The following is a 15,521-nucleotide window of genomic DNA, read 5'->3' as shown; positions in this document are numbered from 1 at the left end:
TCCCAGCACTCGGGAGGCAGAGGCAGGTGGATTTCTGAGTTCGAGGCCAGCCTGGTCTACAAAGTGAGTTCCAGGACAGTCAGGGATACACAGAGAAACCTTGTCTCGAAAACAAAACAAAACAAAACAAAACAAAACAAAACAAAACAAAACAAAACAAAACAAAACTTTGTTACATTAAAACCTCGGTTTCTCAGAGAGGCTCCTACCTCTTCCAAAACAAAACCTCTGTTCTTTTAAACTGATTCAGACTTAGTTTAAAGCACTTCACAGTACTTACTTACTGTAGAAATGCCTGTGAATCTTTGATTGACAAGTTTGCTACCTGTTGACACAGACTGTGTCCAACATTTTATCCTCAGCATCTGGACTGCTGCTGGGTGCCTGTGGGCATGAGGTACTGTGGGAAGAGAACATCTGTGGCACACACAGAGAGCTGAAGTCCTTTGACAGGGTGATTTCTTTTTGTAGGAAGGCTGTTCCAGAACCCAAACCAGGCTGGCAAGCACACTCTGCCCAGTCCCTTCTTTTGTCCCTGAAGAAAGTAGTGGCAGTATCTTGTCCCATTGGTAAGGACTTGGCTTTGCAATTTGACTTGATTGCCTCATTGGAGCAAATGGGAGGAAGAGGGTCAGGAAATTTGGTCCTTTATTAGGCTGACTAAAAAAAAGACATTCTTACGCTCTGTATCTGGATCAATTGTTTTATGATTTCCAAAAAGATTGATCCATTTTCAGCTAATATCTTTGCTGAAGAGCAGTTGACTAGAAGTTAAGGGTGAGATTCTGCAGGCCAGAAAAGAGAGGAGGGAGTGGGCAGCTGAAATATCGGAATGAAGAGGGCTCGGGGAGTGAGGGAAGAAGAAATTAGTGTTTGTGCTTAAAATACCAGACAGGAACAACTAATGATGAGAGGGTCTTGGGCTCACAGTTTCGAAATATTTCTGTCTGTCACGGCGGTGACAGCAGGGTGAAGTTCATGGTGTCAGGGGCATGTGGCAGACGTGCCTTATGTCTTGAAATATAAAGAAGTGGAGATACCTAGACCGGAACCAGGCCCAGGTATAATCTTCAACAATCCAGTCTTGCTGACTCATTTTTTTCCAGTCAGACCCCATTTCCTAAAGGCTCCAGAGTCCTCAACAATGGCCCAGGCAGGAGGCTGAGAAATCAAAATATGATTAGAACCCTAAAAAGGGGACGGAAGACAAAACTCGTCTGGGAGATAATTTTACAAAGTGAGTCTTTCACAGGTGATGCCCTTTTCTAGGACAGCTTCCCTCTGAAGGGACCATGCCACACACCCAAACACCTTCAGGTTGGGCCAGGCACAGATTAATATCTAAATGTGGGGAAATGTCTCCACTGTTTCTAGCAGTTTCTTCATGAGAAAACAGGCTGGTGACAGCTCCCTTAGGAGAACATGATGATAAATGTTCTACTTGGGGAATGCAGGAAGTGAAAATTAAATTGATGGTTCTGACTTCTGGCTCACTATCTCTGAATATACTCATGCATTCCAAGACTTCTCCACTTTGTGAATCTGTGTTTCCTTAATCAAGGAAGCAACTCACTTTCTCACCCCATCTCTGGAGCTGGTCCAGGCACCCTCACTCTTACACTGCACATGCCTCACAGGCCCTGAAGAAGAGGGGCCTGAGACAGCGGTCAATGGGATGGGCCAGTTCATCAGAGAATTTGCCCTTCGGTCTGCCAGTTCTCAGGAGGGGACTGTTGCAGAAAGGTTGTTTATGCTCAACAGTGAGTTAAAATGCAGGAGATGCAGGGGATGCAGGGGCATTAAGAACGAGGACATCCTGAGTTTTGCAGGCAAATGGATGGAACTAGAAAATATCATTCTGAGTGAGGTAACCCAGACCCCAAAGGCATGGCATGAATACCCAGGATACAATCCACAGAACTCAAGCTGAAGAGCCCAAGTGAGGATGCTTCAATCCCACTTGGGAGGGAGGAGAAAACAATCATGGTTGGCGGGGGTAGGGTGGGGGGTGGGGGTGGGGGTAGAGGTAGGGAGGAACCTGGTGGGAGAGGGGACAGGGAGGGGGAAAGGGGAACATGATGAGGTATTGGTGGGGGAACAGGAGTGAAGCCCTGAGGGTCAGCAGAAAGAATGGAAATAATCAGCCTTGGGAAGTAGGAGGTGGGGGACCTAGGAGGTGAGAGACTCTCAGGACTCAAAGGGAGGGACCTTGGATGAAATGCCCAACAGTGGGGAGAGAGAACTTGTAGAGTCCACCTCCAGTAGAAAGACAGGACATCAAGTGGAGGGATGGGGTTGCCATCCCACAGTCACATACTCTGACCCAGAATTGTTCTTGTCTAAAAGAACTGCAGGGGCAAAAATGGAGAGGAGACTGAGCGAAAGGAGTTCCAGTGCCAGGCCCAACTTGAGACCCATCTCAAGGGGAGGCTCCAAGGCCTGACACTATTACTGATGCTATGATGTGCTTACAGACAGGAGCCTAGTATGGCTGCCCTCCAGGAGGCCCAACAAGCAGCTGAAAGAGTCAAATGCAGATACTTACACCCAACCAATGGACAGAAGCCGGGGACCCCTGGAGTTGAATTAAGGAAAGGCTAGAAGAAGCTGAGGAGGCGGGCGACCCCATAAGAAGAGCATCAGTCTCAACTAATCTGGACCTCCGAGATCTCTCAGATACTGAGCCACCAAGTGGGTAGCATACACCAGCTGATATGAGGCCCCTAACACATATACAAGAGAGGACTGCCAAGTCTGGCCTCAGTGAGAGAAAACACACCTAACCTTTGAGAGACTTGAAGCCCCAGGGAGTGGGAGGTCTGGTAGGGTGGGGGTGTGGTGGGGACATCCTCTTGAAGATAGGGGAGGGGGAATGGGATGAGGAACTGTCAGAGGATGGACCGGGAGGGGGATAACAATTGAACTGTAAAAAAAAATTAAAGAATTATGATAATAAGAAAGATGCAGGGATGTGGAGGATATCAGAAGTTCAGTCAGGTTAAGTCAATGGAGGATTGGTTCTATTGGTCATTGGGGACTGTGGAAACCACTAATTGGGAGTCAACTAGACTGGGGCTGGTCCGCCATGCTGGGTTCCCACACGAGCTTAGGGTTGCACATTCCGTACCCTGGAACAGAATTCAAGCCTGACAAATCAGAAATCACCAACGACCCTCTAACTAGGGATGTCCCACGTCAGCCAGTCAACTGCTTCCCAGCAACTGCACTGTATTTTAGGAACCTGTTGTTAGAGCCTTTGAAATCATTTATGACTTACACTCAGCAGATTTATGTAGAGTCTCCGTATTTAATCTGTTCCCACAGAAAAAATACTAAGAAGGCTTACTCAACATTACACACCAACAGCAGAAAAAAAAAACAAAACAATTTTTCATAGTTGAAGTAACTTTCAGTTTATGTGTTCAAAACATGTTCAGGATCAAGGAGATGCCTCCCACCCATCCTTCATATCACAAACCAATGTTTTCTCTTCCAATGTAGAAAGACAAAAAGGAAAGATGGGTTTTGAAGTGTGGGTATGAAAGAAATGGAAGTAGCATTGATAGCCAAAAATTATCAGTCTTCCCCCTAAACAGACATATTTTCCAAGAGTAAAAGGCTCACTTTTTGTTTTTAGGCAGCACATCAAAATCTCTGCATGTATAGCCTAGTCAATAGAATATAGTCAACAGTCAACAGAAACCTGTGCATATTTGTTCCATTTTAAATCCACAGGGGAAAGGAAACAGCAAAATGGTCCTGGGACATACACTATAATTAGCATAAACCAAAGTTTCTAGAAGAAACTATACCTATGTTAAGGATTCTACTAGGCTAATGATTGGCTGACAAGCATGTCGTGACTGTGGTCTGAGGCTATCCCTCACTGAATACATCTGATCCGACCTGCAAGCTAAGTAGAGTTGGAACCCAGTTAGTACCTGGATGGGAGAATGGCTGGATTGTAGAACCCTGACATATTCAAATCCTAGCCCTTAAGAACATTTAACACCCACTTTCTCTATCTGACCTAACGGTCTTTTATTACATTGCTAGTCATACATGAACAGGCCTTGAGGACACGGAGTGTGGACACTTCTCCTCTGACCCCCAATCAGCCTTGGGCCATCCCTCTCAAGTCCCTGATGACACATTAATTTTATGGAAGAGAAAGTCACACAAATGCCCTCCTTGAAATACCATACGAAGGGGAGGGCTACATCACAACTGACTTGCTCTAAGATTTAAAATCTCAAATAAAATGGAGAAGGGCAGGCCTTTGTTAAGCCCCATTTAAGAGAAGACCACTTCCTCTTGGTAAAGTGTCTATTTTTTCATAAATTTATTATCTTTTTTTGCCTTTTCTATTACATGGTGTTGGTCAAAAGAATGAGATCTGAATCATACCCCTGTTCTGGATGGAGACATCATATTCTAAATAGCTCAAAAGATTGTAATTCTCCAAACAGTATTATCCCTTTAAGAGTTAATGAGATGACCCTGGGCAGGAAACTACCCTTTAGGAAAAGCATACTATCCACTCCAGAAACGCCGAGAAACATGATCTAACTGAAGACACGCTAAGTAGGTGGGAGGAATAATCTTCCTGATATATGCACTTGTGTACCCTAGATAGATATATACGATCGATTATAGATTCTCATGGCTAAGCCTATAGGGATAGAGGCTGTATTCTAGCTAGACAAGTATAACTTTTCCTTTCCCCTCTTTCTGGCTCACCCTTTCGATACTGCCTATCATCCTAAACCTGTGTGCCATACACTCTGGGCATTTTCACATTCTCTAAAGACTGGACCCCAACCTAATGTGGTTGTTCACAGGCTTGCCAAACCTGCCTGCTTTCCTAAATGCAAACGTGAAGAACGTGACTCTCCTCCTCTTCTCCATCTCTTTCTTTCTGGCGGCTTCTGGAGTCCCCATCTTGTCTGCTATTTTTCTCTCAAACTTTAACCAAACCATCCTTGAGTTTCCTTTCAAGCGAGTCCATTTTTAAAGTCTATACTTTTTAAAAAACAAACTAGCTGGCTAAAGTGACCCTGCCCTCCCTGGGAACACTTTCAATTATTAAGTAAAACCTTTGGAAGGTATTAGCTGAGTAGTCACTAATGTCTACCAATCCCAAAGCTAACAATGTCATTTATGTCCCCACTTTTGTGTTACCCTGATGTTCCCACCACTGTGTTTAGGACCTTGTTTTATTTCCTTTGGTTCTGTATCTATTAAACCTTTCAAGAATCTTATTTTTCCAGTGGAGGATGAGTATCAGACAAACCAGCATAAAAGCCAGAGCTGAAACTATTCCGACATTGTGGAAAGACGATCACATCTGCGTTCTTTCTGATATAGCACGCTCATGGCAAGTGTGCTTTGCACCAACATCAGGAACCCGTATCCGTGAAGTACTTCACCAACTGACATCTGGGTTATCATCCCTCCACAAAGCACTTGAAAGCTAACACAGATAAACAGAATGCCCCCATTCCCATCTCTCTCCACCCTTGCCGCTGTCTGCTTCTTAGAGATGATGGCTACAGGTTTAATATATGCTGCGCCCGAGGAGTCTTGATGGGAAGTAAAAGGCAGTATCTATTTAAGCATTGTAATGTAAGATTCTAGTCCAAATGAATTCAAGGTCTGTAGTAACATGTCACGTGTGGCCACTAGAAATGTCAACATGCTATTTCACAATTACATGCTAGCCTGTTATACTTCAAGATAACTAAAGGGGCTCGGTGGCCAGGTAGGTAAATTTAAGAGGACACCTGACTACATTTGCCCTTTAGGAGGATTTTCATTGTCTGTGAACAACCGGATTCAAGGTTGGACCCACTTAGGATTGTCATTAGCACAATACGAAGATTAATTAGGCAATAATCTCTTTACCAGCTGCCCAGGGGTGGATAACAGGCTTGGTAGCTTAAGTACATCTTTTTAACTTACTCTATATCTGTGATGGGGAACATTTCTAGGCAGTTGGTTGACAGTGGCAACAGTTTTGACAAAGCTTATTATTACTGCTTCAAATGGCTCTCGATCCATTGTGACATACGGATACTTATGAAATTCTTCATAAGGACTGCACAGGAGGCAGCGGTATCTGGCTCCTTCCTTCTCTGTCACATAAGCTAGCCCAGACAAATCACATGCTGTAACACCCCCACTACCCAACTGAAAAGACAGAAAAGCCACATGCTTTCCTTTGTTTTAGAGCTGCAACCCTTTAATACAGTTCAGCATGCTGTGGTGACCCCCAACCATAATTATTATGGTTTATGATGATTTTCATTGCTACTAATTGCTCCTAACTGTGATTTTGCTACTGTTATGAATCATAATGTAAGTATGTGTCTTCCTATGGTCTTTGGAGGTTGTGATCCACAAGTAGAGAAACACTGTTTTAGAGGCTTTCTCTTGAGGCTCTCTTCTCCCCATCCCCATTATCCTGTTCCTGATAGGTATTCTATTACTTCTGCCTTAAATTAAGCCATCTTGTCATGTAGCCTCTCTGCAGGCCTTAAGGAAAGCCCCTCTTCTTCTTAAGACTCTGCCACTCAGGTTTCAGCATGTTGTGTTGCACTGTTCCTTTCCAGTGCCTGATCACAGGCTTGAGAGCCCTGTGCCTAATGAAGCTGATTCAGAAGGGTGATTAGGCATCCGCACCATCCGCGCCATCCTTTCCAGGAGCCCACTTGTCCTGTTTTCTGTTTTCTCGACCTGATAGTTCTTATGTACACAAACCGAAACAGAAGTCAGGATTTAAAAGGAGAGGAGACGTCACCTCACTCATTCCCACGTGGCCACTTGGACAACTGAACTTCCACAGAGACAGTCCAAATAGGGCACCATCTCCAACCTGAACCACTGAATGCCTGCTTTGCTGTGCTTCTGAGCTTGCTCTGACCAACCATCCCTCAACCACCTCTCATGGAGGTCTCAGCAAGTTCCCTCTGGAGCTGCTCAATGTATCAACTGTTTGATGATTGAGCAATTCAAGGCTTTGAAGGTGGACATTGTGAGGTTGTGGATATAGCTCAGTTTGTAGAATATTCATTTACTATACACAAGTCCTGGGCTCAATGCCCCCAGTACTACATAAAAACAATAATGGTAGCACATGCCTTTAATCTCAACACTTGGGACATAGAGGCAGGAGTGGAAGATAACCCTCAACTATGTATTTAGTTTGAGGTCAACCTAGGACACAGAAGACCCTGTTTCTAAAAACAGACAAAGGTGGTACGTTAATAATAGTTTGCAAAATAAGCACCTAGTGTCTAAATATAGAAACATGTCACCGCAGATGACAGTAACATAATGTGCTGTTAAATATGTGCTATAATAGAAAAAAATAGTGTGGAGGAAACAGGATGCACAAAGTTAGCTTGCAGAGTAGACATTTGATGCAGTTGGAGATCAGGTGCAAATAGGAAGAGGGTAACTAGGAGGACTGAGCAGGAGACAGCGTTCAAGGCAGAGAAAGCAGCAGTCAACATTCATATAGAGTCTGCCACTATTCCTTTATGGCTATGGTGTGACACTGACAACACTCAGGGCAAATAGGAGAGCTCAGAGTTTCACAGACAGCCAGACATCGAGTCAGGAAGATATAGACAGTGTAAGAAGAATGAGGACATGATGGGAAGGGGGTACAGGGAGAAGGCCCATTTGTAGGCAAGACTGAGTTTGGATAGTCCCTTCCTTGTAGATTAAGTCATGCTCAGAGAGAGAGAGTTTACACAGCATTCTGGTAAGTGGTCCACATGAAATGACATTCAAAGCTGCTCATGATGGCTCATGTCTATAATCCTAGAACCAAGGAGGCAGACACAGGGCTACTGCTATGAGTTCCAAGCCAGCTTGGGCTGCACAGTGAAACCCCATCCTCAACAAAACAAAACGAGATCGAGGGTTTTGTATTAACTGTTTTTTTGTACATTTTTTCTTAGCCACTTGAATGTATTTTTAAATTGGTTATTTTCACACAATTCTCTTGGCCCGTATCACATTTTAGCAATCAGAAATAAGGTGTAGTTCCCACCTCCTAGTGCTAAAAGGCATCCAGTATAAATTGAAGGGTACTTTAAGTTGCCAATTGTGCAAGAATAAACTTCTGTGGGTTTAACCAATGGCAGATAGAGTGCGATGTGACATTTTAAAGGCAATTCTTGAGTACATACATAGAAAAATGCAAAGCTGTGTTTGAAGTGTAGTTTGGAGAAGGGACAACATAATTCTGTACTTCTGCTGAGTATCATAAAGTTGGCATCCCTAGCCCTGAAATTGCTGAAGAGATGGTTGGTTGGCAAACCTACTACCCACAATCAACTCTCACTTCCTCTGGGCATTTCTAACATAAGGGGCCAGTAAAAATGATACTCAGTTTCCCAGCCTCCTTTGCTTTTAGAGATGGTCATGTGATAAAACGGTGACAAATAATTCCTACCACCTACCAGAAATCGAAACGATACAGCCCAACCCTTGTTTATTTAATCTACACAAATAACCCCAGTAATCCACCATGACAGTGGATGCTGAGAGGACTATATGGGGGCAGGGGGACTTCCTGTGATCATTGCACCATATTTAGCACGGCAAGGACTATAGCAAGAACACACTGCCCAAATTTCTTCACTTCCTCGCTAACAACCCGTATAGAAGCAGACAAAAAGACTGAATACAAAGTGAAGTTCTATTTCAAGTAAAACTAGAAGACAAATAAAATCTTCACACGACAGTCAAAATAGCTGCCAACACCCTTTGATTGGGACAGTTAAGGGCAAAGACACAAGGTTGACCACAGAAGTCTTTCTGGACTTGGGTTGGTTCAGACAGGGAGAAGAGTCAAGGCTGCACAAAGCAGGGGCTACACTAGGAGACAGCATGTCTCTGAGGCATCAGCTGAGATGGTGGAGCCATGAAGTACGGAAGGCAACCATCTGCCAGATTTGCCCCAAGCCGCAGTATTGCAAATCATCCAATGTCAGAAAAGGCACCAGATGATGGATAGAAAAATAAAAGCTCGAAAGCTACAGAAAAATACATAATGCGCAATGCAATGAGACACAGAATGAACTAAAGGAATGGAGAGTTAGCTTGTTCCTTGGGTCACAGACTGAGAACAGTCCTCACAGCAGAAATGAGGGAACATTGAGACATTACTTACCTAGAAAATGCTGCTTGGTTACTGGAAGCCAGTAAGACAGTGTGTGTGTGTGTGTGTGTGTGTGTGTGTGTGTGCGCGCTCCTGTATAAGAATTCCAGAGGAGCTAGAAATCCAAAGTGAACCTGGCTTTTGGGACTGGTTTTACCAACACATCATCCAAAATCTGAAACGGCAGCAAGGGGCTAGTCAGAAGTTGGGATGTTCTTAGGGAAAGCAGAAACACAGGCCCAGAAGGTCCAAGGTATGGTCACTGATTAAGCCCTTGCCCTTTGGATTGGTGGAATGATGCTGGTGTTTAACAAGTGCCCAGGCATAACCTATACCCCAGGCTAGGTCACAGGGAGACCCAGATAGCCTGTTCCTAAAACTCGGGTAGAATGTCCCCAGTGAGACACTCAGAATCTGGCAGAAGCAAACAACACTTGTCTCTGAGTCTGAGGGTGGCAAGTCAGAGCCTGAATTTTTCCTATAAACAACTTTGCAAACTTCATTTTGTAAGTTATATGACTAAGCCTAAAGCTAGCCTATATAAGAGACGCAGACCCCAGAGCAACACCAAATATTAGTATTGTCAAACATAGACTAAGTCGAGTTAGCATCCAAGACATGGGTATTTAGGGCCAAGTAGTAATACACTGTGACCCACAAAACAAAACAGAAGTCCGTGAGCTCACACTGTTAAGAATGAAGAAACAGATGAGTAAGGAGAGCTGCAAAAGTGACAATTCTGACAAACGTGGAAGAAATGACAGAACTAGAAACCAGCACTTTAGCAATCACCACGGCAATATATACAAAATAAACATAATTAATATTAGTGATTGCTCTTCAATGAATATAAGATATAGATAATTAATATTAGTATAGTTTTATTCTATGTCTACAGATTTTTCTCTTTCAGTTACTTTCAAACATTTGTTCTCATGTCTTGTAAGTAACATGGAGTTACTTTTCTGAGTTTCATAATTACTGTAATGTAACTGGAATACTCCAATATATTATTATCACATAATATAACTTACGAATACTCTTGTTATGTTTTATTAAAAATCCTTTTGGCGGTCTTGGAACTGGCTATGTATACCTGGCTGGCTTAGAGCTTAGAGATCTGCCTACTTGCTGAGTGCTGGGACTAAAGGCATATGCCACCACACCCAGATATCCATGTCGTAGACCCAACCTACCGGGCCGTGTTCCCATTTCTCTCCTACTTGCCTTTTAGAACATGGTCGAGTCTCTCGTCTCACCCGTTATCCTGTGCTGTGCTTCCCAGTCCACACATTGTAAGACCAGTTATCTGTGCACCAATGTTCTGTCCTATTTCAGTAACACGGGACCTAAATTTAGGAACTAAAAGCCTTGCTGTGGTAAATTCCCAGCATCACTTGTCCCCAACAGTAATAAGTTTACGAGAGCTTTGGGGAAAATGGCCACATTATGTTCCAGATACAGCACTGAGCCATGTGTGACTACTTTAAGTCACACAAAAAGGCAAAACCTTGGTTCCTGTTACAGGTTATCTTTTCGGTGTTGACTGCATTCACACAAGGCAACTGCATCAGGCCATACCACCATTGTAGAGAGTTCCAGAACAGCACAGTTTTAGACCTGCCAGAGCATCACTCACCATCCTGGTGCTGAGCAGTACCAGTTAGTGTCCATCACGTAGCAAAGCAAGGTGTTTTAGTCCAGATGTCAGCACACCCCAGTCTCCCCAGCCCCTCAGCCCAAAATGCTCCCTCCCGTCTGCCCTGCTGGCCCTGCAGTTTTCATAAGATCTTGCCTGGCAATCTAGGACACCTTTCCTACCCACAGTCTATTCGAGCATCCATTTCCCTGCTCAGCCTTCTAACTACTATGATGTAAAAGTCTACTTACATCCCATTTTGCCTAAGCCATGGAAACCGACAAACCAACAACAGTGATACCAGCACGATATGATAGACAATCTGAAGAAGTTAACTCTATCATTGGGAAATTTTGTCTACAGCTCTATATAGAAAGGTACTAAACAAAAGCTGACGTCACCTTCAGAGTAGAGTATAATGCTATGCCCAGAATACTTACATGGGAAACGCAAAAGGACTAGTGAATAAAGGAAATTTATGACTCTTGAAGGAGAAATTGACTTCCTCTCCTTTGAGCTGGGGTTCGACCCCAAGCCACTAAGCAAGTGCTCTACCTGTGAGCTATATTCTCAGCACCACACGCCTTTAAAGATATATTTTATTAAATTATGTGTGTGTATGTATGCTTGTGCAGGTGAGTACAGGTGCACACAGAGGCCAGAGGCATCAGATTCCCAGGGGGCTGGAGCACTGGAAAGAACAGCAAGCACTATTTATTAATGGCCCAATCCATCACTCCAGCCCAGTCTACGTTTAATTGCAGGCAGCTCCTTCCTGATGTTCTAAAGCATCATCAATTGTCACTGAACACAGGCATCTTCACTCAACACAATAGTAAGGAACCAAGTGGGATGTACTGCAGACTTAAAGTTGCGCAGGTAAGGACGAGTCACAAATCCCTAATGTGGCTATGAGGTAGGATGGGCACCATCTGAATTCAGTGGTCCGGACGGGGAGATCATGTGATCAGCGGCCAGGCCTTTCAGCCTAAGCTACTACTTAGGCACACTCGCAAGTTTCCATCAATGGTGGATAGGTGCCTGAGGGAATGCCAATTCAGTTATCTGACCACGCAGCTCTTATTTATCTTGCACTACAGATGCACTTCTGCCTCCCCCCCCCCCCTCTAACCAGCAGCTAGAACTGAGAGGTGCCATTACAGCAAATGAACAAAGTGGTGAGAGCTTTAAATCCAAGTCCATACTTACAGATTAAAAGGTGTCTTCTAGGTATTAGGTCTAGAGTCAACAAGAGACCCAACAAGACTTGGGTGGCATTTTATCTGTGTAACAAGTTTGGAAACACGACTGAATCGTCTTTCCCAACTGGGAATCGTCTTTCCCAACTGGGAATCGTCTTTCCCAACTGGGAACGTGATGCTATGGAAACAGCGGTCTCATGCAAAACAGATGGTCCTAAAGCTCTCCTCTGCAGCCTGACAGGAAGGCAGTTTCAGCCATCTAGTTTCCATATGAGACAGTGGTTGCAGGTCTGGCAGTCTTGATGTTTGCTGTGAACACCAGGCTGGCCTTGACTTCACAGAATCCCACCTGCCTTAGCCTCCCAGGGCCTGTGTTTAAGGCAGGCACCATCACACCTAACTTAGGTAATTTTAGATAGTTTCAGCAGTAGTGGACAAATGAAGCCATGGGTTTTTTTTGTTTGTTTGTTTTTGTTTTGTTTTGTTTTTCGTCATGTTTCACAATTCTGGGAGCTATTAGTTCTAAGACTTGAAATTTCTCTAAACTATTTTTCTTGGACTTTAAACCTTGATGCTGCAGAGCCCAGTGCTCCCTACTGCAGTCAGGAAGTGGTCTCCTGCTGGCATTCACTCTCTGGGGTCCTAACTTTCTGTTCTTTTCTTTTCACTTACAGCATTTGGAAAGAGCAAATGACAGTAAGGATTTACTCCCTTTCTCCTCTGGTGGTATTTCCTAGAAATGGTTTCAGAGCTATTTTGAAAATGAGACTATTTCCTTTGCTGTGTGGATATCCCACATAACAAATGTCTGAGATGAACTTAGAAGAAACTCAACATAATAGAATGATGTTCTGAAGGACTAGCTAGAGGATCGGCTTAGGAGACATTAACTCATACCAAGGAGAAGCCGGCTAAGGGAGTCCTGCCTCCAAAGTGTCCCAAAGTTAAGTCACGTGTTAGCCGGCCTGAGAGAGATGAGCAAACACTAGGATGTGGGGATATAAATGTTTGCTCATCAGGGTGGATCAGCCACGGGGCCCTTCCTCAGAGAATATGCCTCTGACAGGCAGTTCAAGTGGGCAGCGCAGGGTCACAACAAATGTTAAGTCCTGGCCTGCCATAAAGTCCCCAGTTCTCTTCTTGAGAAATGCATAATTCTACCAGGTGGGCAACATGACCCTGGATAACAACTATTCAAAAAAGAATAACACTGGTGTACTTAAGAATTACGTCTGGCAGTATCTTTGCTATGTAAATCTCCCATCTGCCCAAGTGGCCAGACTTGTAGTCTCCATCCTCCGTTTAATTTGTTCAAAGAGTAACCTGGGGCCAGGACCTAACAGATTTAAAGATGATAGTGTGTATAAAACACATAAGCCTAACGGGTATATACAAGCTAGCAGAAACGTCTTTTCGAAGCTGACTCTTTGGGCACCAGCCCCAGCCCCAGCTAGCTGTGTCGTTAGTAAAGGGCTCTTACTTGATTTCTCACTGGGAAGACACACTATTGCTAGAACAAGATGAACAGGCACACTGCCCCAGTGTCACCAAGCAATCTCCAGAGATGGGATATGAGGCCCGAGAGAAGTAACACAGCTCATGGCTTTAACGGAGCCCCACGAAAAGCCAGGAGCAAGTTAGAACATCTTCTCTATTAGCACCTCAGCACCACTGTCTGCCCAAATTCTTCAGCTTACTGTCTATCCCAAGTCCTCCGGAGAGTTTGCTTCCTGAGCGAAACACACACAAGAACAAACTATTCTGAAACTTAAAGAAGTAAACTTTGCGTAGCACAGGATGGACGGAGGCAGCTCAGAACTGAGCTCAGGTGGCAGGATTTTCACCCTGGTCACAGGTTTGCCTCCAGAATTGCGAGCTGGATATGAAGTACGCCCTCCAGTGTCCTTACACGTATGCAAGTGTCCAGTGCTAACTACACAAGCAGGAAAATATATGAAGAATGAAACTATAACGCTGGTAATACATGTTTCTAGGTGTCTGGAGTCTGATGAATAAAGAGCAAGGAAAATCTACAACAGGAAAAGGGAACATACATTTATTAAAAATAAAATAGCACACAGTCTCTGATAATGAACAATTAAACCCCACTCAAAGGTCCAAAGACTTCCAATATATAATGTAGCAATGTACACGTGTAAAAAAAAATCCCATGGAGTCATTTATTTTAGAAATTTCAAAAGAAAAAACCCAAACCACCTGGGCTTCCTGTAGTGGAGACGGCCTCCCAGCATGCTTACTAGGCTGGCGCTCCTCAGAGCTCTGTACATGGCCCTGCAGCCTGTGCAGCAGCTTCTAGCAGCACTCCTTTCTGACTAAGGTCGGTTTCTGTGTGATGATCCAGAATGAAAATCAGTGCTTTTATTTTACAGGAAGTATTCACAGGCTGGAAGAGCAGGGGTGACCTGGTTTCTTAAAATCTTCCATTTTAATGAAAACACAGACGAAATTACTAAATCTAGACATTTTCACATTATTTTGCCTGAGTGTCAATTACTGTATAAAAATTAATGGAAAATCTTAAATGAACCAAAGCTGGTGTCTCTGAAGATTGAAGTTTTTCACTGCTGATGTGGCTGGTGACTCTTCTGTCTCTGTAGTTAGCAATGTCTTCAAACCAAAGAACTTCAAGAAAGATTATGCACTACTGGGAAGATGGAGCAAAAGGGCCGTCCTCAGTCTTCACCTAGGACACACACAGCTCCTGCTGGATACTGCACGGTGCTAATTTCCCATCTTCAGTCTTTTCCTGTCCAGGGGCATGGCAGGTGGTCTTCTTCTTAAATAACCGAAGACTTAGCCGAAGCAGCTCATTGTCTACCATCGGAGTGTTTGTGTACGCCTGCTTCACAGTTCCCTGTTCGGAAGAAACAAAAGCAACAAGCTGTACATTGCTGGGTGACAGTGGGAAAGCAAGGCAGGGCACCTCCACCCAACCCCGATGTCAGCTGAGCACTGACTATGACTTTAACTCCACATGTTGAAGCAACACTAGGATTCTGTTCAGGATCAGCAAGCAAGCTTCAGTGGGCACCCTGTTGAGCTCCTACTAAGGTGGGGTTCCTAAACAGTTCCCAACAAGTCCTTAACTGCATTTAGTCTGCACCTCTGAGGAGAAAATAGAACCAGAACAGAGAGGAGGCAGCGTGTGCTGAGTCTCTGCTTCTCCCGCGGGACACAGCCGTGTCCACCGTGCCGAGGGACACCTATATTCAATCTTGCTTTTACCCGACAAACTGCAAATTCTGAGGAAAGGATCTCTTTTTCCTCATTCTTCCCGCATAAGTCAAACACTCTTCCCTCCTTATTAGTCTCTCAGCACTTGGGCCACAGGACTGAATAAAGTAACATTTTATGTACAATCCTATGAGGTCTAATACACATACAGACTCATGCAAACATGGCGACAATCAGGGTAGACAGGCAGAGTCTTTACTCAATGAAGCATTTACTTCATATTCTCAACCCTAATCCTGGCAACCACTGATGT

The 15,521-nt window shown here is 44.1% G+C and overlaps 1 protein-coding gene across 4 annotated transcripts in view; it reads right to left on the bottom strand.

Annotated features, from left to right (window-relative positions):
* Positions 1–13,994: 13,994 nt before the first annotated feature.
* Positions 13,995–15,521, bottom strand: part of Zc3h13 (zinc finger CCCH-type containing 13) — a 60,663-nt gene continuing 59,136 nt past the window's right edge. For 2 of the 4 annotated variants that reach the window (XM_021181997.2, XM_021181998.2), the window contains exon 19: positions 13,995–14,888. In XM_021181997.2, coding sequence (XP_021037656.1) covers positions 14,718–14,888 — 171 coding nt within the window. In that variant the 3' untranslated portion in view covers positions 13,995–14,717. The remainder of the gene's footprint in view (positions 14,889–15,521) is intronic. The other 2 variants (XM_021181995.2, XM_021181996.2) reach the window with 1 other exon arrangement.

The sequence above is a fragment of the Mus caroli genome, chromosome 14 (genome assembly GCF_900094665.2).
Source record: "Mus caroli chromosome 14, CAROLI_EIJ_v1.1, whole genome shotgun sequence".
NCBI classification, from domain to species: domain Eukaryota; kingdom Metazoa; phylum Chordata; class Mammalia; order Rodentia; family Muridae; genus Mus; species Mus caroli.
The sequence above is the reverse complement of the archived record's forward strand: the minus strand, read 5'-3'. Positions and strand labels throughout refer to the sequence as shown.